We start from the raw sequence: 25,968 nt of genomic DNA on the forward strand, positions 1-25,968 counted from the left end.
AGGTAGTGTGTGCACTGAGCTGTGTTTAAGGTTAACTGTGCTATTAAGGGCTTACAAACTCAATTAGAGATTTTAGTGCTCAACAGCTAATGGTTAATTTCTGCAGATGTCCTGTTTCCAATTACTATTCATATATAATGTAAGCAGCATGGCATCACACTTCAACTCAGACAGACCGATTTTTTTAATATATATTTTAGACCAGCAGAAGGTTTCACTTAATTGTGTAATACCAATATTTAGTATTCCTGGAGTGTCTTTGAAACCCCTTCTAAATCCCAACTATTTTCACCTTTCTTTTTCTATTATTATCACTGTTCCCCATGTCACTTGTGCTCATCTGACCTCTCAAGGCTACAGAGATGTTCTCTGTATTTGCCATGACCCTGCTGCCCAACAGGGAAAAGGACTGCTGCAAGAGCTCCTTCTGCTCCCCAGAGTCACAGGGAGAGACTCAGAGGTTTTCTTTTTTATCTCTCACTGGAGATGACGTGGGAAGCTCACAGCCCCCAAAGTGTATGGAAGAGCTCAAATGCAGATTTAAAATCCTACATTTGATCCTGCTGAGTTTGGAAATTTTTAAGCAACAAAAACCCTCTTGTAAGACCAACTCTGATAAGAGAGAGCTTGACTAAATCTGCAGGGGGAGTTAAGTGGAAAGTTCTGAGTCCTGGAGTTACACCCAGGTGGAAGGAAACTTGCTGCTGTCAGTAAAGAACAAGAGTGAATAAATCAGCTCTAAACTAATGAGCTAAATAAATTCATAACTAGAATCACCCATTAGGAAAAATCAATTACTTTCCATACAGGCAATTGTGATATTCCTCCTGAGAAGGACATGAACACATACCTAGCTCTGCACATACGAGTAAATCTATGCTTATAATTAAATCTGAGTTAAGAATACAATTAAATTGAAATTAAATATTAAATGCCTTGGGAACTACTCATGAGCTTGAAATTCAGTCATTTAACTGCAAGGTTGAACTGGGGCCTCTGGGAGAAAAGGACCCCAGAGAGATGCACACCACACTAGGCTTGCAAAACCCTCTGAGGTGGTTTCACAAGACCTTCCAGCCCTCTAATGACTGTGCTGTTATGAAAAAGGCATGTCCCACCTCCCCTCCCTGCCATGCTTCCCCAGCACAGCAACCAACCACGTTGTTTGGCCAACTGCATCAGTGAACTGATCTAGACAAAAAACAATCCTCCAAAAAGCCCAATAATTTTCAGATGGGTGTGTTCCTTGACTCATATGACTGCAGGTGCTGTTCCACAAAATAGAGGGATGGAGGACAGGGTGATCCCACCTCTTCTGGTGGCTGCAGAGCCATCAGCTGGTCAAGCTGGTAAGGAAACTCATGTGCTCTGCGGGCCTGTTACAAAGTCCACATCATTCAGAAAGCATTTGCAGTCACTTCTGACCAGTATCATTGTGTGTGAAGTCGGGCTGTTTGAGTCATTCTTTCAGGTGCAGGAGCTTTCTGGATGATGTCTAAGGAGATGTTGTTCTTTGGCATTTATAGAGGTGCAGTGTCAGTGCCTGTTGTGCATGTTCAGGTTAATGTCAATCTACAGAAAAGGCGTGAGCCACTCAATGATAGAGATCTGTTTTTTTCTGTAAGAAACACCAACAGGAGTAATTAACCCCAGTGATGCAAGTGTGCTCAGCCATTTTAAACTGGGAAAGACTTGAGCAAGAGATTAACAGAAGGGAGATAAAACTTCAGCTATTAATTACAAAAGAGGCATTGCTAAGTTCATCTAATGGGTTATAAAAAAAATATTGTGGATAGGAATAACAGATGGTTGGGACACAGAATTTTTCTAGATGTCTCTGAAGTTTTGGGATGAGATCCATCCTTCTCAGGTGTGCAGGGAATTTACACTGTGCATAAAGCTACTCTGGGCAGGGGTCTCCACTCTGCTGGCTGCTCAGAAGCTGTGGGAGGAACTCCAGCAAGATGTTAGACTCATCCTAATGCTCAGTGCTTCTTGCTCCATGCCTCCCACAGAAATACAGAGTACTGAGCACTTCTAAATGCCCCCCACCAGCTCCCAAAGGGGAGAGACTCACCCACACAAGCCTGTAAATGGAAGGCAAGAGAGAGGAGGAATAAGGCATGCATGACAGATACTCATCACATTCCTCAGAGCATCACTGGATGAGGTTCACATGGGTTGTGCGAGTATGAGCAGTGTGGAACACATCCAAAACCAAAGGATTAATCGATTGAAAGAAAATGTGTGGCTGACTTTTTCTTTCATTTAAATGAGTGGAAAAGAAAAGAACAGACAACCCTGCTTAAGGAGTGATTTTCACTTTGCACTTTCACCTTGAAGATATTTATTTATATCAGGCATTTAATTTACAATGGCAGAGGCACCTCTAACCAAGACCAGGCCATCAGAGCAGAGAATAACTCCAGCTCCTGACAAAAAGAAAAAATCAGGAGGAGTTGAAAGGGTTTTCAGACCTCATAGGATTTTTTCTTGCTTTTTCTTTTTTCTCTCAGTAGAGGCTCAGAAAAGCACTCAAGTGAATGGCAAAGTGTCTCACAAATATTTTGAATAATTTGGCAACCGCAGTGTTCCACATCTAATTTCATTACAGCACATTGAATGTTTTGGGGGTTTTTACAATGGTTTTTGCACCTTTAACAACATGTTGATTATTGCATTTTGAAATAGCTCACTTCTTTAAGAATAACTTAAGTGAAAATTTCATTTAGAGTTGCAACACCTGGAGAAAATCAACATCATGTGACTTATAGGCACTTCTAAACAGGAAATACTCCATTTATTTTTTTAGCTGTGTTTGTGTAATAAAGTCTAGCATCCAAGTGTGAGCAACACATTTTCTCGTTTTATTAAACAGCATGAAAGGATTTATTACTTCTCCACTCAATGCACTTCTGGTACCAAATGGAGCTGGACAATAATTGTCAGGCACTGAGTTTAACATTACGAGAAAACACCTTTGGTGGAGTTCAGAGTTTATTGTATAATGAAAAATACACCTAGATGGTGAGGCTTCCTTTGAGAATTTGTTTGGTGAGTATAATCACAGGTACTGCTGCTAATAAATTGGATTCTTTGAAACAGAAATTAAAGTACGGAAATAATATCTAAGACAGTTATTTTTCTTTTCCTCCTCCAGCTATGCAAAGTTCCCTGAGAAGGAAAATAAAAACAGAGGGAATGGAGAACATTTCTTTTACAACTCAGCAGGTTAGGTCTGTGAGGTGCTCGCAAGAGCCATGTACCACATTTGGAATTTTTCCTCCTTTCTTCTCTGATCTTTCTTGAACACAAGCTGCTCATCCTCCTGTGGTTCCACCCCTGGCCAGAGGAAGGCTTGAAGGACTTTCATCTCTCTCTTTGTTTTATTCCCTGTATTGCCAGGGAAAGCTGCCCCAGCCAGGGTAGGAGCCTTGAACACGGGCTTGGCTGGAGAGAAAGTCAAGGAGTGTTTTTCAGGTGTGCAGCATTCTCGTACCCTCAGGAGTTCACCAGGAATGGAAACAGATGAGAAAACAGAGGGATGTGGTTAAAAAGATGTGGTAAAAATTGAAGTCCTGCACTTCAGAGGATGAGCAGCAGGGACTGATCTGCAGCACCCTGCTCTGAGTTCCCTGCATCCCATACAGGCAAAGGGGCCTATGCAAAGTGCCTGGAAAATGTGGCAGTTTTATGCTCTCTTGACTCATTCGCAAATGACTGCTCAAAGTTGAAATAACAAAAAGGTCCTGTGTATCTCTAGGGCCCAGGGCTGACAAATTCTCCCCGATGTCTCCGTGGAGCTTTGCAACACTCAACATTTGATTTGTTTTCCACTGGGACTGGCAGCGCATGTGTTAGAGGTTTCAGGTTAACTACAGGAGTGGGAATAAGCTTTACACAATCCCCAAATTAGGGGCTCTAACTAATGAAAAGCTCTCCCATTGACTGCCTTCCTCGGTGCAGGGCAGCAGGCTGCAGGCACCCCGGCACGTCCCGCTGGGGAGTGCGAGAAGGCGGCGAGGGGAGCAGGGGTGGGACCGCTCCCCTAAGGCGGGGAAGCACCGAAACCATCTTTATTGCCACAGTCCTTCAGTGGCCTGTAAATCGGGTCGTGTGCGGGGAAGCTCACGGCGCTCTGCAGCCATCCCGGAGCTGCGGGCGGGCGCCAGGAGAGGGCAGCGGTGCCCAGCGCTCCTGCCAGGAGAGCTTCTCGAGCCCCGAGCCCCGACAGGAGAGCTTCTCGAGCCCCGAGCCCGAGAGGAGAGGTTCTCCATCCACCACCGGCACTCGGATGTGCTGCTGGGCTGCGGCACAGGGGCCACCGGACACACAGACATTCCTCTGCAATCCCCCGACTGCAGGGCAAGCCATTTCTTAAGGGGATGCAGGCTTTAAGGCCAAGCAGGACCTTTATGGTGAGGCACAACATTTTTAGTAGGGCCCGTTGCAATAGGACAGGGAGTAATGGTTTCAAAGCAAAAGAAGGTAGATTTAGGCTAGTTATAAAAAGACTTTTTTTCAATGAGTGTGGTGAAACACTGGCATGGGTTGCCCAGAGAGGTGGGGGGATGCCCTGTTCCTAGAAACATTCAAGGCTAAATTGGACTAGACTCTGAACAACCTGATCTAGTTGAAGTTGTCCCTACTCATTGTAGAGATTTTGGACTAGATGGCCTTTAAAGGTCACTTCCAATCCAAATTATTCTAAATCACTCTTACTTGGTTACTTTCAGTTGCTCCTTGTGAGTTTAAATGATCCCTTTCATTTGTGTGTACTGCAGATCTCATTGGCAATGCATGAGAACCACAGGTGAAGCAAACTGGCAACAAAAGAAAAGCTTGTCTACTAGTCTATGGTTCTCACAGAAGGAATATAGTAAAATTCAGTCAGTAAATACATTCAAAAGTAAGATAAATCTTGAAAATTGTTTGTGCTTTTACACATTAATGTCTGGATGCAGAAAACAGTTATGCATATAATTGTTGTTACCACCCTGATAATTCCATCGTGGCACATTAGCTGTAGGTGTTTGCATTTTTATAGAAAGCCACAACAAGAAACCACAACAAGGTCTTTCAGCTCTACCTTAGTTAGGCAAGTTGCAGGATTTTTCGTCCTTATGAACATGTGGATAAGTGACATTTTGAGGGAAATTATTATAATTAATAGATATTATAGGATCGAGACCTGGTTATAAATAACAAGGTCATTGCTAAAATGGGGATACTTTCCAACCAGTTTTAAAGTTTGTCTAGCAAAAATAGGTCAGGCCATACTAAATGGTGTTTAAGGCAATTATAAAATCAGTTTGCAGGAATTGATTTAGATCTTATATGAGATGTATCACAAAATTTTACAACTTCAGGGAGCTCAGATCACATTTATGTGGTTCTACTCTGAACATGAAACTTTGGTTTCAAAAAGCAGAATAATAAGTGAACCTCAGAAATCAAATGCAAGAAGGAGGTGGTCAGAAATGTCCTGAAAACAATCTTTTTCTTATGGGAGAGGTATGTAAGGCATGAATGAATGGAAAACTTCTGAGGCAGATCTAAGGGTCACGTTAATTACCTTCATAATCCTGACTCCTCACAGATCATAGATGTCTCCTTGGCAATCAGACCCTGGAGCCACTGATAAAGGCTTCATTTGGCTGGGAAATGGCTCCTTCTGAGTATTGCAGTTGCACACACAAGGGTACATACTGTATGAAGGCCTGTTCCTATGGAAAAGTGCTGCTGGGATTCGAGCCATTGCTTACATTTGTACTCGGTCTGTTTTTTCATGAAGCCAATCCAGTGTGATACCAGTGATAATTCTTGCCTGACTAGACAGCTCCGTGCCTGGACACTGTTCCCAGAGCCAGGAAAACCCAGCCTGATAACTCATTCTGGTGAGACTGAAGTGTGATAGGAGTAAAACTAATAACAAGTATTTTTAAGTATGTGTCTACTTCCAAGGTTCTACACAGAAATCTAGAGCTGGCACTCCTATAGCATTTTACAGAATGGACTTTGTTCCTGTCTGACGATTTCAGCAAAGCAGCTGAGCATGTGCTTAGATATGAATGACAACAGGAATGGAGAGAGAAAACATGATCAAATGTAACTATTCTTCCTAGGTGGGCCTGGACCCTGGAGATATTTGGGATGAGGAGGTGATCCTTAGAAATTGGGTAGTTATATTAGGGTTAGCCAGAAAAATGTTACCTCTCAAGAAAAGAGGGAATTGGAAAGACCTATCTTGTACTGGCAAAATATATAACAATACATATATAAATACAAAGCCAGCCTCCAAGTCAAGTCCTCTCCAGCATCATCCCCATGGAATGCATGGACATGTCAATAATTTCATCATGCCGGTGCCTGGTACTTGTGCAGGAAGAGGTTAATTCCACCTCAGCCTTTACAAAGTAAAAGCTCTTGTTATTTTTGTTTTGGTTTGGTTTTTTTAAACTGTGTGAAGAAAGAGGCAGGCTTTAAATATTTGTGTAGGCTGCTTGGCAACAGATTGCATGCGATCTTTACAAAAACAATGAGCTCCCATAGAATTTACATTGTTCGAGCTGGGTGCTGATGGCTCCTGACCAGCGCTCAGCGGCTGCTCTGTGGGAAGAAGCAGGGCGAGAGGTGTTGTATTGTGCATTGTGTGCTACTGCTCCAGCTTGCCGAGAAGGAAGCGCTGGCAGAAATTGAGGACCAGGGCAGGAATGAAGCTGTGGCTTTTACAGCACATAAAAGGCATGAGGTGAGAGGTGGCAGTGGCTGTAGTTGTCACTCACGGCTGCTGTTGTGGGTTAGGTCTGCACACACGACACGGTGCTCCCAGATGTGACCCACGGCTGCAGCCCTGTCTCCTTTGGCTCAGGAAGCAGCAGCGTTCCCAATATTTTTCCTTCAGAAATGACGTCTACTTGTCTGCAGCAACGACACTATTTAGCAGATTGCAATCCTTTCCCTGTCAGCTGGGAGCTGATTTAAAACTGATATATCATCTGTTCGGCTGTTCAGGAAAGGCAGAGCATCCCTGTGCCTGCAGCTGTTCAAAAATAATTGAAATCAGCTCAGAAATGAAGAGATGTCTCAGAGCAATAAACACTGCTTTGCTTGTTTGTTTGTTTGTTTGATTGTCTCTTCCACCTTTAGGATACAACTGCAGCATGTTTTCTTAGGTTCCTCCAATACTGGAGCAAAAGCATACTTCATCTCTCCCCAAAATTTTCTTCCTGACAGGGAAAGGGACTTTTAAGCAAATATCTTTTGCAACAGCAATGAGAAGAAATCTGAGAATTTCTGGTACTGGGTTTGTAACCCTTGCCATAATCTGGAGTGATTACATCATTTCCCAGCACTGACAGCCTTAGGTTAAGAACTTTGGAACCATTCCTAGTGATCACAGAGGGGTTAAGCACATGCAGTAGCAACTGAGATACTTGAAAAGAAGACATAAAAGAGAATTGAACAAGGGTATACCTGATCCCCTACCTTAAAACATGCACAAATAAAAAACTCTGATCACTGTTGCTTCACTTTTACTAGCCAAAATGCAGGCATTGCTTTCTGTTTATACAGGCAATAATGAAACCACATAGCTTTCCTGAAATTACCTTTACATGAAGATACATGAGTGTAGCAGTTCACAAGAGCTGGGAGAAATAGAGCACAGAAAATCAAGAGCATAAATAGAAATAATAATCAATAAATAAATTAATACATAATAAGAATTCAGAGAAATTAAGTGACTCACATATGATCATGTATGCCCTAAAAGCCAAAGCCAAACTAATATCCAGACTTTTCAAACTGAGGTGCTGCACATTGAGTGAATGATACTGATAACATTCTGTAGGTGTGTCAGTATTTGTGTTTTAATTCTCAGCACACACCTGAATGGGAAGATGAGCTCTTGACAAGTATCACCTGGTAACAGGGCACCCACTGACTAGCTGAGCCTCTCTTTGCAGATACCATGGCAATGTTATGAGTCTTTATGAAGTTACATAAGAGGAGCAGGAGGCAGCAGCTCCTTGTGCACAGATGTGTATGACTCGCAGAAACTGTGCTGAGTAAACCAGGCATTCACATGCTCGTGTTCCACCAACAACACTCTTCTGTTTACCCCCATATTTATTAATTCCATACACGTGTATATACAGGTACATACACGATAATTTTATACACACCTTTGGCAGAGAGGCCATTCAGGTTAGGTACACACACGGGCATGGACTGTGCTGTAACAACTAGCAACACGCGTTTTCAAATGTTGTGGCATTGACTATAAATTCAGGATAACCTCACAAAAATGGACTGTGTGATTTAGTGGCTCTCTTGCTGAATTGATAGCAGAGGATTAAATAATGACTATCAAACCATTCACCTTTGTCAGTGGGTCTAATCACAATCCATTTGATAGCGACCAAACAAATGCGTCTGACGGCAGCTTTGTAGCTTTGTGAATGAGTGAATTAGTTCCCACTGGCTGAGCACTAACTGCAAACTGTTATCACTTCACAGTTGCTGTTATGACTTCTGCTTTGTTCAATGGCTTCATTTTCCAAGGTAGAAACCTGTAAGGAATGGAATTAAAATACTTTCACCTAGTCTGTGCAAGAGCTGGAAAAAAGAAAAGAAAAGCAATACTCTTTTAAGATAAACCTCACAAAAATAAAGGCAAAGGACCATTAGGCAGATCCTCTGATACAGCTTTTATTTTACAAGTCATTATACTTCACACAATTAACCCACTTTTGAATAAATTGTACCGTTAGTATGGCACATCTTCTAGAAAGGCACGCTCTCTCTGAAGAAATTAAGAGTTGGCAAATCGTCATTTCTCTGGATGACTGACTCACTATTAAAATCTCCTCATTTGGATTCATCTTGGCTTCAGCTCCTGGCCATTGGTTTTTGTCTTTCTTGTCCCCAGTGCATTTTAAAACCCCTTAAGGCCTGCTGTTTTCTTCTTAGGAAGAAAATTAACTGTGTATGTGAAGAGCTCTGAGCAGTTTGCCTCTCCATCAAACCCTTCAGGGATGTTTCTCACCAATGATCATAGGAAAGAGCTCCTGGACACATATATATTTTTAAATCAGTTGTGCAATAAAATGCAACAAGATTTTTAAAGTGCTGGTAAAAACCACTGAATACAAAAGGCAGAGCTCTCCAGCGTGCCTATGTGTGGTCACATTTTTACCTCATCCTGGAATCTCAAAATGCTCCCATAATAGTTCTTTTGGATAAATGGGATAAGCCACTGACTCCCATCAAAGCAAAAGAAAGAAAATCTTTGATTTTCAAGTTTTGTGCCTTTTGGCAGTCTTACTGGAACTTAACAAAATTGGGAAATTTGTCAGATTTTTATCTCAACACTACTGGAGATAAATATTGCTGTTGGGACTTCCATTCAAACCCATTACTTGCAACTGGTTTTGAGAGGTAGGAGATTGCACCAAATGCCTTTTCTGGGCTCTTTGAAGGGAAGAATTAAAGGATATTTTCAATCTCCAAAATTTCTTCTCAAATTAGACCAGCTGAATTTTGTACTGTGGTATCTATGATCATCTGCCAGTTCAAGTCAAGGGAGCTGCAACATAAATAGATGTATTCCTAAGCCTCTCTCAGAAGCAAAGTACAAACATTTCCATCAAAGCTGACTTAAGTGAGGATGCCTCATACTTTTGCCTTCCTTGTTAACTGTTGTTCATTTTTTGCAACAAAGTTACTGTAAGAGGGAAAACAGTGCATAAATACATACAAATCCGTCCCTTTTTATCCCCTCAACCCAGCTCTGTGATGCAGGAGGGACTGAGTGATACAGAGGGTGGTTGGACATGGGGGAAGACAATATTAATAAAACCCCTATAACTGAACCATGGGTAAGTTGTCTTTTCAGCCTGCATTTCTGTGCTCATGCACACCAACACCCACAAACTGAGCACAGAAAGTCCTTTTTGGTACTCCATACCCACAAGATATTGCTGGTTTTTTCCTCTCCAGATTCTAGATTTTTCTGTTTAAAGGATGAGTTTGAAATCCAGAGCTTGATTTGGAAAATGCATTTGGAAAAGAGGACAAGAATAGATCAGAAGGAGCCAGGCAGCCACCTCTCAGTGGACACACTTCCTGGCTGGGCTGCTGCTCTCCAAAGCAACCCTGCTGACCACAGCAAAGCAAGGACATCCAAACCTGCTAAGTAAAGGCCCCACTGTGTGATCTCTAACATGACTTGTAAGGTGATTAGTCTTTAAGGGCACATTGGTTAGAGGATGACAAACCCTGACAGATGCTTGCAGCTAACAGTGCTCAGGTGCAATGCCACTAACAACGACTTCTAAACTGCCTCTACAGGCACCACAAGGACATTCCTAGCACTCCTCAAGGTCACACGTTGAAACATGATAAAGAGAAACTTTCTAAATCATCAACTTCCTTCTGCTAAGGAATGACTGATGGGTTTTAATTCTCCTTATTTTCAGAGGCTTCTGGCAGAACTGCGACATTAAATATTCAGTGAAATATAAGTAAGGTTTGAAAATGCCTGCTCTGAAAGAGCTTGGAATCATTAGTGAGTGCATCTCATACTGCAAAAGCCTCTGTCTGGCAGGTTATGCATTGGAATCACCCATTTCTTACCTCAAAAAATTATCAGTTTATTTATCAGCTACAGGGTACAGCCCCTCCACTTGAAGCATTTATATATTTCTGTTACTTTCCAAGCTAATATTGTTGGGGAAGGTCAGGGAAGGAAGCTCTTCTCACATTCCTTTCACAATCAAACTGACTTTACATTAGATGTAAAATTGAAACCCCTTCTTCAAACAGAAACAAACAAATAGGAAAAGGTTGAATTGCTCTGGAAGGGTGCTGCATTGACAGGCAGTTTAGCTGAATGTTGCATTTGAAGAATATTTGACATCTCCAGTGCTGTGAAAGAGGTCAGGCAGTTCAAAAGAAGCCTTCTTGCTTGCTGGCTTCTAAGAAACCAATTCATTTTGTTACTATGGTGAAGTACGCAGAATAGATCACACATAATTCATTCCTCCACAAACATTTTATTGCAAAAATATACTGGATGTTTTCTGTAATATCAAATATTATCTCAGGGCTTGTAGATTTTGTTTCAGACAGGTTATGCCAGGAAATTACAGAAAATTGTAATATACAAGAGATTTGAAATCTGCAGATGGAAAGCTGTGTATAAAAATCAGCAATGTTAGCATTGTTTATACAGCAACTGCAGTGCTTGAACACTAATAATTAGCTGCTGCCCTGCTTCCAATCCTAATATTGATGGGCTAAAAAAACCGACCAGGCAATCTCCATTTTCACTCTGAAATTTTCACTAGAAGCATTTGCTTTTAGTTGGTGTTGGAGAAGGCTGATTTATAATTTACCCCATATTAAATATTTGTAGTTATGTCCAGAAATAGTCTTTGCCAGAAAGTACTATTGCAGGGGCCTTGACTTGTATCTCTGGGATCTACAAAGAGTGTACCACAAGTTTCTCTAACCAAGACAGTTCAGGCAGAGGAAGGTAACCAGGCTAGCCAGGGTCCTGAAGCTGAACATTGCAGGGATGGCCTGCCCTGAGCAGCATCCAGCTGGATTGCTTCTTCCTGCACAAGTTCACCAGCTTACACTGCTCTGCAGGGCCCTTCTGCCACCACCACCATCTGCAGAGACATCCACACCACTGCTTGCTGTCCCTCTCTCCTTCCATGCAGGAAGCCCTGACACAGAACTGGCCCCTGCATTTCCTGGGTTAATGTTTAAGGCACTGCTTGCACCAGGCGGGTCTCTCTGCCTTTGCATGGAGACCAGACAGAATGAAACCATGAAAATCACGTTAGGGGAGCGGATTCTGAAGAGATGGAAACTCCCAGGAGATGCTCAGATGCTCTCAAGGTGAAAGCTTTGTTTCTTTGGTCTTTTTCCTGGCCTTTAGAGTGCTACAGAAGCTCTAGAGGTGGAAAAATGATCCCTTTACTGGTAAACATTGCAACCTTTGTTCAGTATCTACTGGGAAAACAAACCTTCATAGCATGCTGAAGCACACAGAAGGGAATCTGAAGGTCCTGAATTCAGTTGGTCACAGACGAGTAAGAGCAAGTCAGGCTCAAAGGGACAGAATTACACAATACTGTCACATGGATGAGACAAGTGCATCCCGCATCCATCAGAAACAGAAGGAACATAGAAGCAGAATAAAAGGGAAAAAATAACAAACGATTTTCCAAAAACTAGATAGAATTTTTCTGTGTCAATTCCTCTCTGAATCAAGGAAGGATTTTGCCCTAGTAAGGGGAGATTTTGAATGAAAGGCTCATGGCAACAGAAAAGAAATCAGCTCCACAAGTACATAATATTCAAATGAGTTTTACATAACTACTCTCCGTTTCTTCCAACTTTCATCTGCATGGAAGAATGGCAGAAAACCAAACTGAATGTAAGAAAACCAGCCTGAAGGCCAGAGAACAGCCTTTCCCACTGCCTCTGTCAAATAAAGCACACATGTTCTCTCTCAATAAATCACACCTTAAAATAAACCACACTTACCAAAGAAAATGAAAAACCAAAAGAGGGAGGACTGAGAGTGACCCACACAACCACACCACACCAGCTGTCCTGATGAAGAATCAGAAGGAACTCACCTCTACAGCTCTAGCACATGAAAGCTGTCCCTGTGATCCCACCCCATCACCCCAAAAGACCCAGACTTGGAAATAACCACATTATTTTGTTACTAAGTTGGTCCAAACAAGATTTACCTTGGTAGCAAGCAAACAAAACAAATGCACCTTCCAAGTTAAAAGCCACTGTAACTCCTGGTTATTCATGGACTGTGTGATGAAACTCATACAGAGCACATAAAGACCTTCCAGCAATTTCCACAGTCTATTTATTGCCAGTTTGTGGCACCGGTTGTTGTGAATCACTGTGGTTCATCAGTGTGGCCTACGTGGTGGACTTCTGGGAGTCAAGGAAGGAGGGAGGCTGCTCAACATGCAGAGTTTGTACATATGCTCAGTGGTACACTGAAGCAGGGCCAAGAATCATCACTCCTCTTACCATCTGAAAGGGGCTAAGAGGAAGATGGGTCTAGTGGGGCACAACACTCCTATTTCTAAGCTGGTATTAATTTTATTCATTTATATTTTCTCAGTGTCTCCTCTTGACTTGGTTGAATTAGACTGTCTTTTCCTCTCCTGACTTTTTTTGTGTTTTGCTTTGAAAGTCTGTTTTACATGGTACCCCTCCCATTGTTTACATGTGTGTGGGCAGAGGAGCCAGACTATGGGGTGGCTGCTGTCAGACAGGGTAATAGTAAAGAAATCTTTGCTTACCTACTCATCTGAGAGAGCTAATGAGCCTTTTCTCTGGGCTGGACCTCCTTGGTGTTTCAGATATGGGCTGAGCAAGGAAAATAAAATATTGATGAAACCTACAGTGGTATGATTATTGCCTTAAAATAGAGTGACCACTCAAGTCAGGTTGTAATGTATCTGTAAAATACCAGAGTTAAATAAGAATGTGGATTACTTTCCTGTGTTACAGACTTTAACTTTCGTCCTTTTTTCTCATTCAGCTTTAGGGTCCTCTTCCTTTCAGCCCTCTTCCTGTAAGACTTCAGAAAAAGGCTTAAAAGGTGGGAGAGATCCTCACATACTCTGCAGCCCCTTTAACCAGGCAGAAGCACATGCAAAGACTCAAGGACAATGCCAGTAGTGCAGGGGCAGGACCCAAATGCCCACCACCTTTCCCAAAACACTGTTTGTCACGGACAGAGAAACACTTTGCAGACCATGGCACTCAACAAGGATGTTTTGGGAATGTAGGCAGAGGGAGATCTAGACAGAATCGGTGGAAAGTTGGTTGTGTAGCTCTTTGGTCTGAGCAGCCATGGATGGCTGAGACATGGTTGGATAGGAAGTTTCACTTCTCTGAGGTTTGGGTTGAAATGCAAGATATTTTCACCTGTTTCAAGACAGACAACGCCTTTTTCTGGTCACTGTTGGTCTGGAACTATTTTAAACAAAAGCAGGAAAAAATCCATTCTTAGAATGACTGTTTGTATGAAGAAGTCTGTTTATAAAGGCAAAACAAATTACCTACAATGGCATAAATATTTTCCTTCATTTAAAAAATAGCTTCCTTTGTGTCAGATACCTTCCCTCACCATTTTAGCAGGAATCACAAGGATTCTCCATCTGGACAGGCACAAAGCTGAGCTGTAGAATTTGATGGCTTTGTCCCTACTATTACACAACCTTCGAGTGTAAATTTTCTTCTCAAACTGAGAATTTAACTCCTTAAATCACTCACTGGTAAGATAGGCAAAGGATGGGAAACTAACAGCTTTTTAACATCCTTATTCTGCATACACTAAAAAAAAGATAAAGGCAATGCAGAAGAGTGGCAAGTTCCCCGTGAACTTCATATCAGACTCTCTGCCTTCTCATATGTGACAAAACTCTTTTTTTAATAAACCAGCTATTACAGTTCAGAGTCTCTGCCAAGTGTTTACAGCATTGCCCTAAGTAACAAGTCTGAGCCAAGGGACTTAATTAAATCTAACCTGCTTTTTCAGTTATAGAATAGTCCTTTAACATCAAAAGGCAAGTGGACTTTGTTAATAAAATCTGAAATCACTTTTTGTTTAAGAGAAGTTCTTTACTCCTCACTGCATACAATCAGTTACTTCTTAGAAGACATATAGTATTTTCACAGATAATTTCCACAAGCCTTTACAGAGTTTACAACAACTAACATCAGATTTGGTATTCTAGCTTTATATGAGAATTTCAGATTTCATACTTTCTTGCTGAGCTGATTCACAGACCCCAGGTTGCAAGGAAGAACTTAAAAAGTTAAAGAAAAATGTTTATACAGGACGCCCTGTCGATCTTACAATTTTTATATGTCCTTACAACTTTAGAGGCTTACCTTTCTACTTTGGAACACTTGGTTCTGCATCTACTGTTCTGCAATGGTTCTACATAGGAGGGATTCTGCTAACCACAAAGCTGATTTGGGAAAGGTGCTGGAGAGCCATCTGAAAGTCTCGTACAGACAAACACAGGTGACATGGCTGCTGCCTCCCTGCACACCTGCTAAGTGAAACTGGATCAGGGTTTTCATCCACAGCACCCCATGGTGTTAATGTAAGATGAGGTCGATGCAGCCTATATTGATGTGCTGGGCTAGAAACTGGAGTGATCAGATCTGGCAGATGGGCTCAATCCCAGGCTGAAGTCCTGCCTCACTTGCTGGCAGGAGAAGGGCAGCCTGCTCTGCTGATGGTTTTGCCTCCATTGGCACAGGAAGAACTGGCAGCCCCAGCCTGTGCTGCTGCTTGACCACACCAAGCTCTGCTATTGTATAGGGCTACACAGAGCAGGTGTTTTCCCAGGTAAGAATGGTTTAATGCCTTTCTCCTCTCTCTAAGCGGAAGTTTTCACTTCCCTGTGTTCACAATGTTAATCATTTACATCTTAAACCCAGCCTGACTCTGAGACCCAGACTGTGCAGGTCAAGTGCAGCTGCCTGGCAGGCCTGGAGATGTCAGTGATGTGGGCTGCACCCTCAACCACCAGGAGAGTGGAGCTGGGCAGTTCTTGCATGAGGATAAGGAGGAGGGTGAAGGCAGTAATTAGCTCTAGGCACATCTGCAAGGACAATGAATCACAGCTGTAACATCACAGGTCAGGTGGGGCTGGCAGCGAGGAGTTACAGCAGAAAGAGTGTGGCCAGCAGGAGCAGGGCAGTGACTGCCCTCCAGTACTTGGCACTGGTGCAGCTGCACCTTGAATCCTTTTCAGTCTGGGGGCCTTCATTGCAAGGAAGACATTGAGGTGATTGTGGAGCTGGAGCACTTCCAGACATGGGCAAAGAAGGTGGTGATAGGTCTGAACCACAAGTCTTGTGAGGAGCTGCTGAGAGAGCTGGGAGGGTTAGCCTGGACAAAAGGAGGCTCAGGAAGGATCTTATTGCTCTCTACAACCACCTGAAAGCCATGTGAGGGTTATTATCTCCTCACAAGTAACAGGTGGCAGGACAAGAGGAAATAGTCCCAGGTTGTGCCAGGGGAGGTTTAGACCGGATATTAGGAAAATTTTTTTCACTGCAAGAGTTGTTAAGCATTGGAAAAGGTTGCCCAGGGAAATGGTATTTAACCATCTCTGGAGGTATTTAACAGATTTGTAGATGTGCCACTTAGGGATGTGTCTTAGTGGTGGCCCTCACAGTATTAGTTTCACGGCTGAGCTTGATGATGTTAAAGGTCTTTTCCATCCCAAACAATTCCAAATCTGTGAGTCTGTAATTCTGCAGCTGAAGGCTTCCTTCTCCTCATCAATTTGCCTGCATCTCGTACAGCCTTCCCTTGTCCAGCTGGTGTGCTGACCATAGCAAATGGCCACTCGGAGGTCTCACAAGCAGCCAGTGCAGAATGGAAAAGGCTTTTAGAGAGCTTATGACACCCTAGCTCCAGGAGGATGCTCACACACAATGGGACAAAGCCTCAGCTGTCCCCATCCGGCTCTGGGAGTAGTCCTGCTTTGAGCTGCAGTGTGGATTAGAGATCTCCAGCCACCTCTGGCAGACAGTATTTCCACTGATGCTGTGAAGTCATTCACCTGTTTTTCCCACAGCCACACTTGCTCAGTTTCCAGCTCCACCTCTAAATGTGGTACTGATGCATTCAGCCCACTTGGATAATGCCTGGAAAAAAAACAGGTCCTCCCAGTGTAAAATGAAGGCATTCTGATTTGTGCAAATCTATTTGAGTTCAGATGCTTTTTCTTTCCCACAACCTGTTTTTTCTGCTTCTTACATTCAGGTTTCTAAACTCTTTGTCATGGCATTCATGTGTCTGTACACCTGTGCAAAACTTTCCAGTCTTGATATGTAAACAGCTGAAGACTGCCTTAGACTCTTGGAGACTGCATTTTGGGATAGCTGACTGCTGCATGTTATAGTGGTGACGAATCCTTATTAGATGCTTAAGGGATGACTTTGCTTTCTTACCATCTCCATCTGATTTTGAGTCGTAATGGCAAAATCACCAGAGCAGGCTGTGGGAAGAGCGATGCATTCCTGAGCTGGGTGAAACAACTGGTTGTGTGGAGTGTTTGCCTGGGATCACATAAACACTTCAGACTTGAAAGAGCCACAATTTCTAGATCCCAGTTTGTTTATATTTAACTTTGTAGATTTTGCTTACATGTTTTGCTAGTCTAGCTCTTGATGCTATACTGGTCCGACTGGATCATGCCAAAATTTGCTGTTTACCTGCACGAAGGTACAAATAGTGGTATATTGCAATGAAATGCTTTGTATGCAAATGAAATGCTCAAGCTGTTCATCAGGTTTGTAGAGAACAAATCTCAGTGACACCGGAGGGCCTCGGTAACAATTACTGTCCAAGCTGGATGAAAACCGGTGTACACGAAGACAGCCAACGTGAGAATTCACCTCAAAGGAAATTTGAGAGCCTGAACAAGACAACCAACAGCAAGCTAAATCAGAATGCAACTGTTAGTGTTTTTAACGTATAGTGGCACTGATTTCACGCCCTCGAGGAAAACCCCTCTGCTGCTCATACTTTGGTTCTTCCACTGCTGCCGTGTGTGCATGACACTTGTTCTAGGGACGGCCCTAGGTACGGCAGGAGGGCGCGGGCACACTCGGCGCTGCTCGCGGCCCCCTTCATGGGCAATGAACGCGTTTTTAGGGGAGCGCTGCGGCGGGACGGGCCGGGCCGGGCCGGGCCGGGCCGGGCCCCTGAGGGGAGCACGGCCGGACCCCGGCCCGCCGCACCCCGCCGCCCCCGGCCGGGCGGGCTGAGGGAGGGACGCGGCAGCGGAGGGAGGGAGGGAAGGAGGGAGGAAAGGAGGGAGGGGCGCGGGGCGGGGCGCAGCCGGCGCGGAGAGGGGCCGCCCCCCCGCCCGCTCCGCTCCGCGCCCGCCGTCGGTGCCGGTGAAGGCGGCGGTGGCGGTGCCGCCGGCTCCCGCCGCCCGCCTGGCCCCGGCCCCGCGTCCCTATGGCCGGGCAGGAGTGGGACTGGTTCCAGCGCGAGGAGCTCATCGGGCACATCAGCGACATCCGAGTGCAGAACCTCCAAGGTAAACCGACCCCCCCGCAGAAACGCCTCCCTCCGCCCCCGCGCCGCCCCGCTCCCCGGCCCCCGCTGCCTCCCGCGCCGCTCCCGCCGCCCCGCGGAGCGGGGGCGGCTGCGGGGCCGCGGGAGGGGGTCGGCGGGGCCAAAGTTTCCCCCGAACGCGGCGGCGCCTGCCCGTCCGGCCGCGGAGATCCCCGGCGCTGGGGCGATAGCCGGGGACCGGGGCGCGGGGGCTCCGCCGCGCTGGGGATGCTGCGGGGGTGGCACTGTCGTGTGGCACTGCCGTGTGGCACTGTCGTGTCCCCCCGGGCGCTGCTGCCACCCCCAGCCGCCCCCGGGGCCGTCGGGGCGGGGGTTGCGCTGGGCTCGGGGGATCTGTGTCGCCGTGCCGCGGGGTCCCGGGGGCAGAGCCCGCCCGCCGCTGCCCGCGCACGGCCCGGGTCACTCGGCCGCGGTCCGGGCACGGCTCCGCGCCCGCACCGCCGCGACTTGAAGCGAAGCCGCTATCAATTTGATGTATCTTCTAATATGCTACTGTTGAATAAACATGGACAGAGCTTTTGGATAAATCATCTGCGAGATGCTCTCCTGTTCTGCCACAGGCTGTGCCGGCGGAAGGGATGCAAATACCTGGCTGTGAATGTAGAACGGTATCAATGTAGCTGTAGTAGTAGTTCCTCCGAAGTTATGTTTGCCCCTCACCAGGTAACTCCTCGTGGCTGGAGAGGACAGCAGGATTCGATGGAAGAGGAAAAAACCAGCAGTGGTTTATGGGAGAACAACTTGTTCAATGTAACATACTGGTCTTAATCAATAGCTCACATAATACTGCGATGCGTCTTCATGTTCCATAAAAATAATAGACTTTAATCAGAGGTCGTTATCTCTTCCTGTCTGTGCATAATTATATTAAGGCACTGTCTGCTGGCAGAGCAGTACACTTGCTGGAAATTAGTTTCGGTTTGGATTGATTATAGAAGATATATAATTTATCAGAAAAGACAGTCAAATTAGCCATTCTTTCAGCTCTGGTATATTAATGCAGTTAGCTGCTGATGGGTCACTCCACATCATTTTGACCTGCATCATCCTCGCCTCTGAAATTCAGATTTTGAACACAGTCAGGGCCATTGATTCCAGGTTGCATTCCCCTTGGATTTTGACAGTCTCTTGTTACATTGTAGCTCTATATTTCTGGCTTCTGTCTCAGTCTCTTTCTATTCTCTGTGTTAACATGGCTGGCCTGCCTCTGATATCTTGCTACTCAAAACTGTAGTCATTAAGCCAAGTTTAATCCTTAATTCATGGGCATTTTTGAGAAAGAATACAAAAGTAATCTGTTCCTAGAAAGAGTAGTATGCTTTTGGCTTTGTCTCTCAGTCATTTGTAAGAGAATGGTTAATTTCCCTTTCTGGAACTTAAAATGCATGTGTACAGATGCACACAGCCTTATCTAAAATTCCTGTAGCTGTGTAGGAGAATGTCATCCTACAGAGCAAATTCTTTTGAATGACATTATGTTCATGAAAAAAACCTTCTGTTCTCTTCTTATCATCCAAGAGAAAGTTTGAAACATATATTGATTATCACCTTGCTTACACTATTAAATAGGTTTTTAAGAAGTTTCATGCCTCACGTGAGCTTTTATAGGGCAGAAACAACATTTGTTCTAAGGTGCTGCTCCAAAGCAAGTGATAATAGCTGTCACAAAAGATATGATTTGTAACACATAGTTCTCACATTATCTTCTAGAGATGAAAAACATTTTACAGATGGCGAGTCTGATACTCGTGAGAGTGTGATTTTTGTCGCTTGGGAGCTTGGTGGCAGAGCATGGTGCTTCTCTTCAGAACAGTTTCTTGTAAAATAGCAGCATATGCTCTATGCTCATATGTAGTAATTAAACTTTCTTCTGCTTTATAATTCAAAATTCATTCTCTCCTCTCAAAACAATGCCATCTGAACAATTGCTAGTATCATTGTCTATCAGTTGCAGAATCAATAACAGCTTTGATGTGCTAGAAAGTCAAGAGTTTGGGATGAAAAACTAGGTGAGGACAACACAGCATTTCCATCAGCACCATCAGACCCCGCCAGGGCCCTGAGGCCCAGAGCCACATGAAGGACCATGTGCAGTGGAGGTCCCTGCCTGCTGCTGCACCTCTAGCTCCTGCAGCACTCTCTTGTAACACCAGCTGTGTTTAGAGTGTCAAGTGGATGGTTTGTCTTACTCCAGACTGCTTCCATTCAGTGGGACATCTTGCATATGTGGAGGTCCCTCCTGATCTCTGGGGAGCCCATCATGTTAATAATAGACCCAAGAGGGAGTAAGGAGAGGATGGGAGGCAGCAGCTAAATATTTGCAGATATGAACAACACATGCAAACACTGGCATGTGTGCATGCAGGGGTGGAGACTTCTGGGCTGCTGCACAGAGCCAGAGAAATGTGAGGTGTGCAAGGCAGACAGGCAGTGCAGCCATGCTGTGTCTGAGACATCCTGCCCAGCTTGGAAGAGCTGGAAGAGCCCAAGTGCTGATGACTCAAGTGAGAAAGGGTCCCAGGCAGCCTAGCTGGTATTAAGGCTTCTGCAGGGATCATACAGACATCTGCTGTAGTAGTTCTCCATACCCTTTCTGGCTCTGATTTAAAAAGTGAAAATTGTTTATTTCTCTTGCAAATTTCTTCATTATGTCTTAGCTAAGCTATAGAGCATTGCTGACATGAATTCTATTTGAAGATAGCATATGTTGTTTCAGTCTGTTGCATCTTCCCTCTCCAGTTTCGTTGTTCCACATCCAGGAAGAATCCAAGATGCCAGTTACTGCGAAGCGTCTGCTCTCATGAAGATGCTTTTGCAGTGGTATGGTCCCACCAAACTGAGATGTAGGTGCATGTGCTGGCTGCAGAAGTAGCTTCAGGAACTGTATGTTCTGTCATGTGTGAAATTATGGCTGCTGTGGGTTTTTCAGCTCTTTCATAGGGAGACTAAAACTGACAGCAAGGGGCGAAAATTACTAAATGGGCTGGACTTGGGGGTGGAAAAAAATAATGAGTTTAAAAATGGAATTACATCTTGATATTTAGGCATGTAATGATGGGCTTCTATTTTCTCTTTCCACCAAGAGGTTTTCTATTTTATTTTTTAAAAGAAGGAAGTGACATTTCAAAACTGTGTCAGCTAAGTGATGCTAAAAGCCAGGCGTAATTCTTCCATTCTCAACAGAGGTGATTTCAGAGAACAGAGCAGAAGTGACAATCTAATGGAGGAGAGGAGAGAGAAATATAAAGAAGGAATAAACACTAGTTGTGGTAATGCACAAACCAAATTCCTCCCTCCGGGTCTGTTCTAAATGCACTTAATAAACTGATACCCCCATGCTCTTTGTTCTTTTTGTATATTTTCCATAGTGTATATTTGTATATTCTCCACATACTGAGTGAGAAAAATGGAAAGCCTGCACAGAATGTAGGAGTGCATCGTCAAGCAGGGGAATGCTCAATAATTAATTTCCTGCCAGGAGATGGTTTTTTTCCTCTTTATTTCTTCCATTACAACACCATTGGGAACATTTTGTTACAATACAAGAATATTTTAAAATCTTCCCTACTGGAAGCTTGATTTAGGATCATCAAAAATATACTTCCTTGTGTGGTGAACTGCACTTGCTAGAAAAAAGCAACATCCTCATCCTCATTTAGATGATGGTTGTGTGCTTTGCAATAGTCTAAATGTATGCTGAGCAGTACATATCTTTCCTTACATTCTTTGGAATGAAATATGTAGAGATGAATAATTGTGTAGTCAGATGTATCATCTCTGGCAAACAAGTGCTGCTACCACAACTTTAAAATAATTGTGGTTATTTTAAAATAATAAAATAAATAAAATGAACAATGTTCATTTTGTATACTTCCAATAGAGTAGATGGGCTGGGATGGTGGAACTCTGCATTTCTGCTACCAGAGGACAAGTAAAGATCCTGCTGCTCGTTATTTCACTGCTCACTCAGGGTTTGATCCAGAACTCACAGAAACCTGTACATGTTTATTTAATTCCAAGAAATGTTTATTCCTTGATTTCTGCAGATTTAAATATTTTCCTGAGTCTCATTCTTGTTCTGCTGAGGGGTACATGGCCTTCAAAAGTATTTGGAGGGCTGCACAGGAGTGTATTGTAGCACTGACAGAAAGAATGGAGAAAAAGAAGCCTGGAAGAAAGAACCTGAACAATACCAGCCCCATTGGTTCCCCTTCCTTGCCATAGTCTGTACCTCTGGGTGGATCACTCAGTCATAAAGTCCCAGCACTCTGATTTTGCTTGACTTCCTGTTTGGATCCACGAGATCTAGACTTCACAAGCTTTGGACAGTAGCAGTAACTATCATTGTCACTAACATGAATCTCAGCATCTTATGAGGTAACAGATTCTTCAGCCTCTGTCTCAAGAATTAATACAAATGCCTAACTCACACAAGTTAGCTCTGGCAGTGAGAATATCTATATATCTTTACTTTGTGGGGGCTTGAGCATCACTGATGGATGACCAAAGGCAGGTGCTATAGTCAGTCTTGAAAATGTTTCTCTCTGTACTTTTCTTTTTATTTATGTATGAGGCCTATTTTTAATGACTTTTGCACTGAACTACAGAGAGTAATAATTTTCCTTTAATTACAAGATACAGCAGCATTCAAGTTGTTTGCTGTAGTTTGACATGCTTTTCAAATACATGGAAATTTCACAAGTAGAAGGAAACCTTTTTAATGTTTCCTTTCATTCTGACAAAAGTAAGGTGCTGTAACTGTTCATTACTTTAACTCTTCTATAACTTGTCACCATACTCAGCAGGATTTCATCGGCCTGGAGGCATGTTCATTGAGTGGAGATCTTTGTAGATTCAGGTGATATTTGGAAAGATTAAATTGTGTGGAGAACCTTAGGCAAAGCAATGTAGAACTACAAAGTGATCCTATTCTATATAAAAGTGAATTTAAAGGGGCCTGAGAATTATAAATGTGAACCCCCAAAATAAAGTTTCAGATCCAGGTATAAGAAGTCAAAGTTAATGCTGGAAATCCAAGTGTCCTCATGGGCATTGTCTGTGTAAGGGCACTCTCTTACCTGACAGTATCTGTCAGCCATGGAGGGAAGACTTACCTGCTCCAGATGGAGGAAACCCTGGCACTGAAATAAAGGAGCAGCAAGAGGTGAGACAAAATGCAGATTGCATGTTTCAGCATGCAATTTTAGCAAGGTTAATGCCTAATTTCTCTAACAAATTAGAAGTCTGGGCTCTCTGTCCCATTGAATGGATGAAATGACACCAAATTCAAATCATGCCCAGTAGCTCCACAGTCACATGAGCTCCCTGGTGTACTCACACTTTGTTTTAAGAGAGACTCTGTCTGGCAGCTGCATGGACCTGACTTGAGGCATGGGGTTGATGTGCTGTCACTTGCCAACATCACCTTCTCTGCCTTTCCTGGGTGAGCTGTTGTTCAAGTGCTGACCAGTCTCAGCATTAGGAGAGCTGGTGAGACCTCAGATCATATCACTTGCCTGAAGTCATAGTTTGAAAATGACAGTCTTCAAAACACTATGTTAAAACTAGTGATGATTTAAAAATATCATGTACTTTTCATAGTTCTCCTGCGTGTTTTTTATTTTGCCCACTTGACTTGGACAGAAATTCAATTTTCTTTGTCCTAAGGACAGTTTCAAGGTTATGTCACTTGCCTTCTGAAGAATGTGTAGCATTTATTTTGAAAATATTACAAAGAGATTACTTGATTTCCTTTTTAACTTCTAAAGACAGACTTCTGTTGGACTAGAAGAAGCAACCTTGGGCATTTTGGCTTGTCAGGGTCCATTTAGACATTATTTGTTTATGTCCTAAGTTGTTGAACCTTACTCTTGTTTCAGTATGATTCTTAAGGGCATATGTCTAAAGGGAAAGAGCCAAATATCTGTCTTGTCATGTAGAAGTCAAAATGATCTCAAAAATGTATTCAGGAGTAGAAATTACCAAATAGGCAGTGAGAAGTATGTCAGTGCTGGGGTGGTGAAGGGCATCACAGCACCTTATAAGAAATAAGTGTCTTTTTCTACATATCTCTGTACCTGTTATTCTATTTTTATATCTCCCTAACCAGTTAAATACAGGGACAGTAGGTGGAGGATTGCAGGATGAATTTTACTTCATTATAATTGCTGCATATTTCTGTGCAAAGAGCTGAGCTGTATTTTAGCTGTAGTTTGAGGCTGTATAGCCATGAACAAAAGTTTAAATTGGCATCTTCTAGGGATGGTTGTAGTAGCAACAGCCTGGATAGCTACAGAGTGAATGAATGTGGACCTGTAAGCTTTAAGCAGAGGATTTCTTTATAACACCAGAAATCCCACTGAATCTGAATAGATGTTATCAAAAACACTTAAAAGATAATTCTAATCCTGTGCCCATTACTTAATTTGATAGCGTGATTCAAGACATATTTGTTATAATAATGTAACACTTTGAGGGATTCTATTAATTTTCCACTAATTAATTTCAGACATAAATTGAAATGTATTTTATGCCATAGGATCTTGGAAGTTACTTCTGATGTTGATCAATGTAATTTAGACTGAGTGTATTTGTGAAGAATGAGTTACCTTATTTTTTATACTTTTAATATTAGCATCTCTTACTGTTAGTAGTCAGAAATGAGACCTTTCTAGACTTTCTAGCAAATCTAGTGTTGATTTACTTCATTATGTTTTTCCTCTTTTTGTAGTGTAATTGGTAATACAGCTCCAGTTGTTTACAAAATAAATGTTCATTAAATATGTTGTCACAGAGTTCATTTTAAAAACAAAGATTTATATACCATTCCTTTTTATATTTAATGCAGTCATCCTTTTGGATCTTCATTTTATTACAATTATGACCGTGGAGATGAATGCATTTTGTAGTGTCCAAAGCTGCTCTTGTGTAGTGTCCATTTCCAGGAAACACATCTGTTTAAATGCTCCATATGTCTGAATTCCTCTTGAGCCCTGCTGAGGTCAGAGATGCTTTACCCATACCCAAGGAATGGCCCAGATCCATTTTTACTCTTCCAGCCTGCTTTTCCTAAGTTTTCTTCAAGGGATGCACATAACAGTGTACTGAACCCCGTGATGATTGGGAGGCCATGTGTTATTCATATGTTGTGAGAGCCATATCACAGCCTGAAGTGTCCATTTCACAGGACTCCAGCTGAAGCTCTGAACTGCAGCCAAGGCAGAGGGAGCAGTTGTGTGCACAGGCTGTCTTTCTGTTGTGCACTGATGGCCAGATAGAAGGACTTTGCCATTTTGTTTCAGTCCTTCTGAAGAACCCCCTAATGTATGTCAGTAGGTGTTTGGTGTATGCAGTCAGGGTAGTTCACAACTGAGGGCTGATTGTGCTTCTCTTGGCTCAGTGAGAAATAGGAAGGGCAAGAGAGACCTGGCTCTGTGACAAATGAAAGCAGTGCCAGTGAAGATAACTTAAATCTGATCCTTCATATGACTGCATCTGGACACATGATTAAAGTTTTCTGGCTCTTACTGATGTTCATGATAAACATGAACTGCAGCTGTAACTTAATAAAGATATAGCATTTATAAATAACATAGTATGAAATGTCCACTTCAGACTTATTGTCTTAAATACAAGGAATGAAACATAAATCTGTCTGGGCTGTTTGCCCAGGGAGAGTAACAAGGCAAACAGAAGCAGGCCCATGTGGAAGAGTGCTCCTCAGAAACCTAGATAGTGAGGGAGGGACTGTGGCCAGTATTTGCATGTCGTACTTAAACTTGGTGAGACATAAAAATCCTGCC

General features: G+C 43.2%; 1 protein-coding gene and 1 long non-coding RNA gene across 4 annotated transcripts in view; one reads left to right on the top strand and one right to left on the bottom strand.

Annotated features, from left to right (window-relative positions):
- Positions 1 to 5,590: 5,590 nt before the first annotated feature.
- On the bottom strand, positions 5,591 to 17,654 carry LOC135302684 (uncharacterized). Of its 2 annotated transcripts, XR_010364248.1 has the most exons (5): positions 14,950 to 17,654; positions 13,350 to 13,416; positions 7,751 to 8,573; positions 7,611 to 7,649; positions 5,591 to 7,229 (listed from the first exon to the last, which is right to left on the bottom strand). It is a non-coding gene; the product is annotated as an uncharacterized LOC135302684 (long non-coding RNA). The 2 variants fall into 2 exon arrangements; XR_010364247.1 differs by lacking the exon at positions 7,611 to 7,649 and having other exon boundaries at positions 14,950 to 17,651.
- A 253-nt stretch (positions 17,655 to 17,907) lies between these two features.
- CLMN (calmin) overlaps positions 17,908 to 25,968 on the top strand; it is a 75,715-nt gene continuing 67,654 nt past the window's right edge. The window contains exon 1 of one of the 2 annotated variants that reach the window (XM_064423486.1): positions 17,908 to 18,128. In XM_064423486.1, the coding sequence (XP_064279556.1) occupies positions 18,047 to 18,128 (82 nt within the window). In that variant the 5' untranslated portion in view covers positions 17,908 to 18,046. The remainder of the gene's footprint in view (positions 18,129 to 25,968) is intronic. The other variant, XM_064423485.1, reaches the window with a different exon arrangement.

Source organism: Passer domesticus, chromosome 6, assembly GCF_036417665.1.
Source record: "Passer domesticus isolate bPasDom1 chromosome 6, bPasDom1.hap1, whole genome shotgun sequence".
NCBI lineage: Eukaryota > Metazoa > Chordata > Aves > Passeriformes > Passeridae > Passer > Passer domesticus.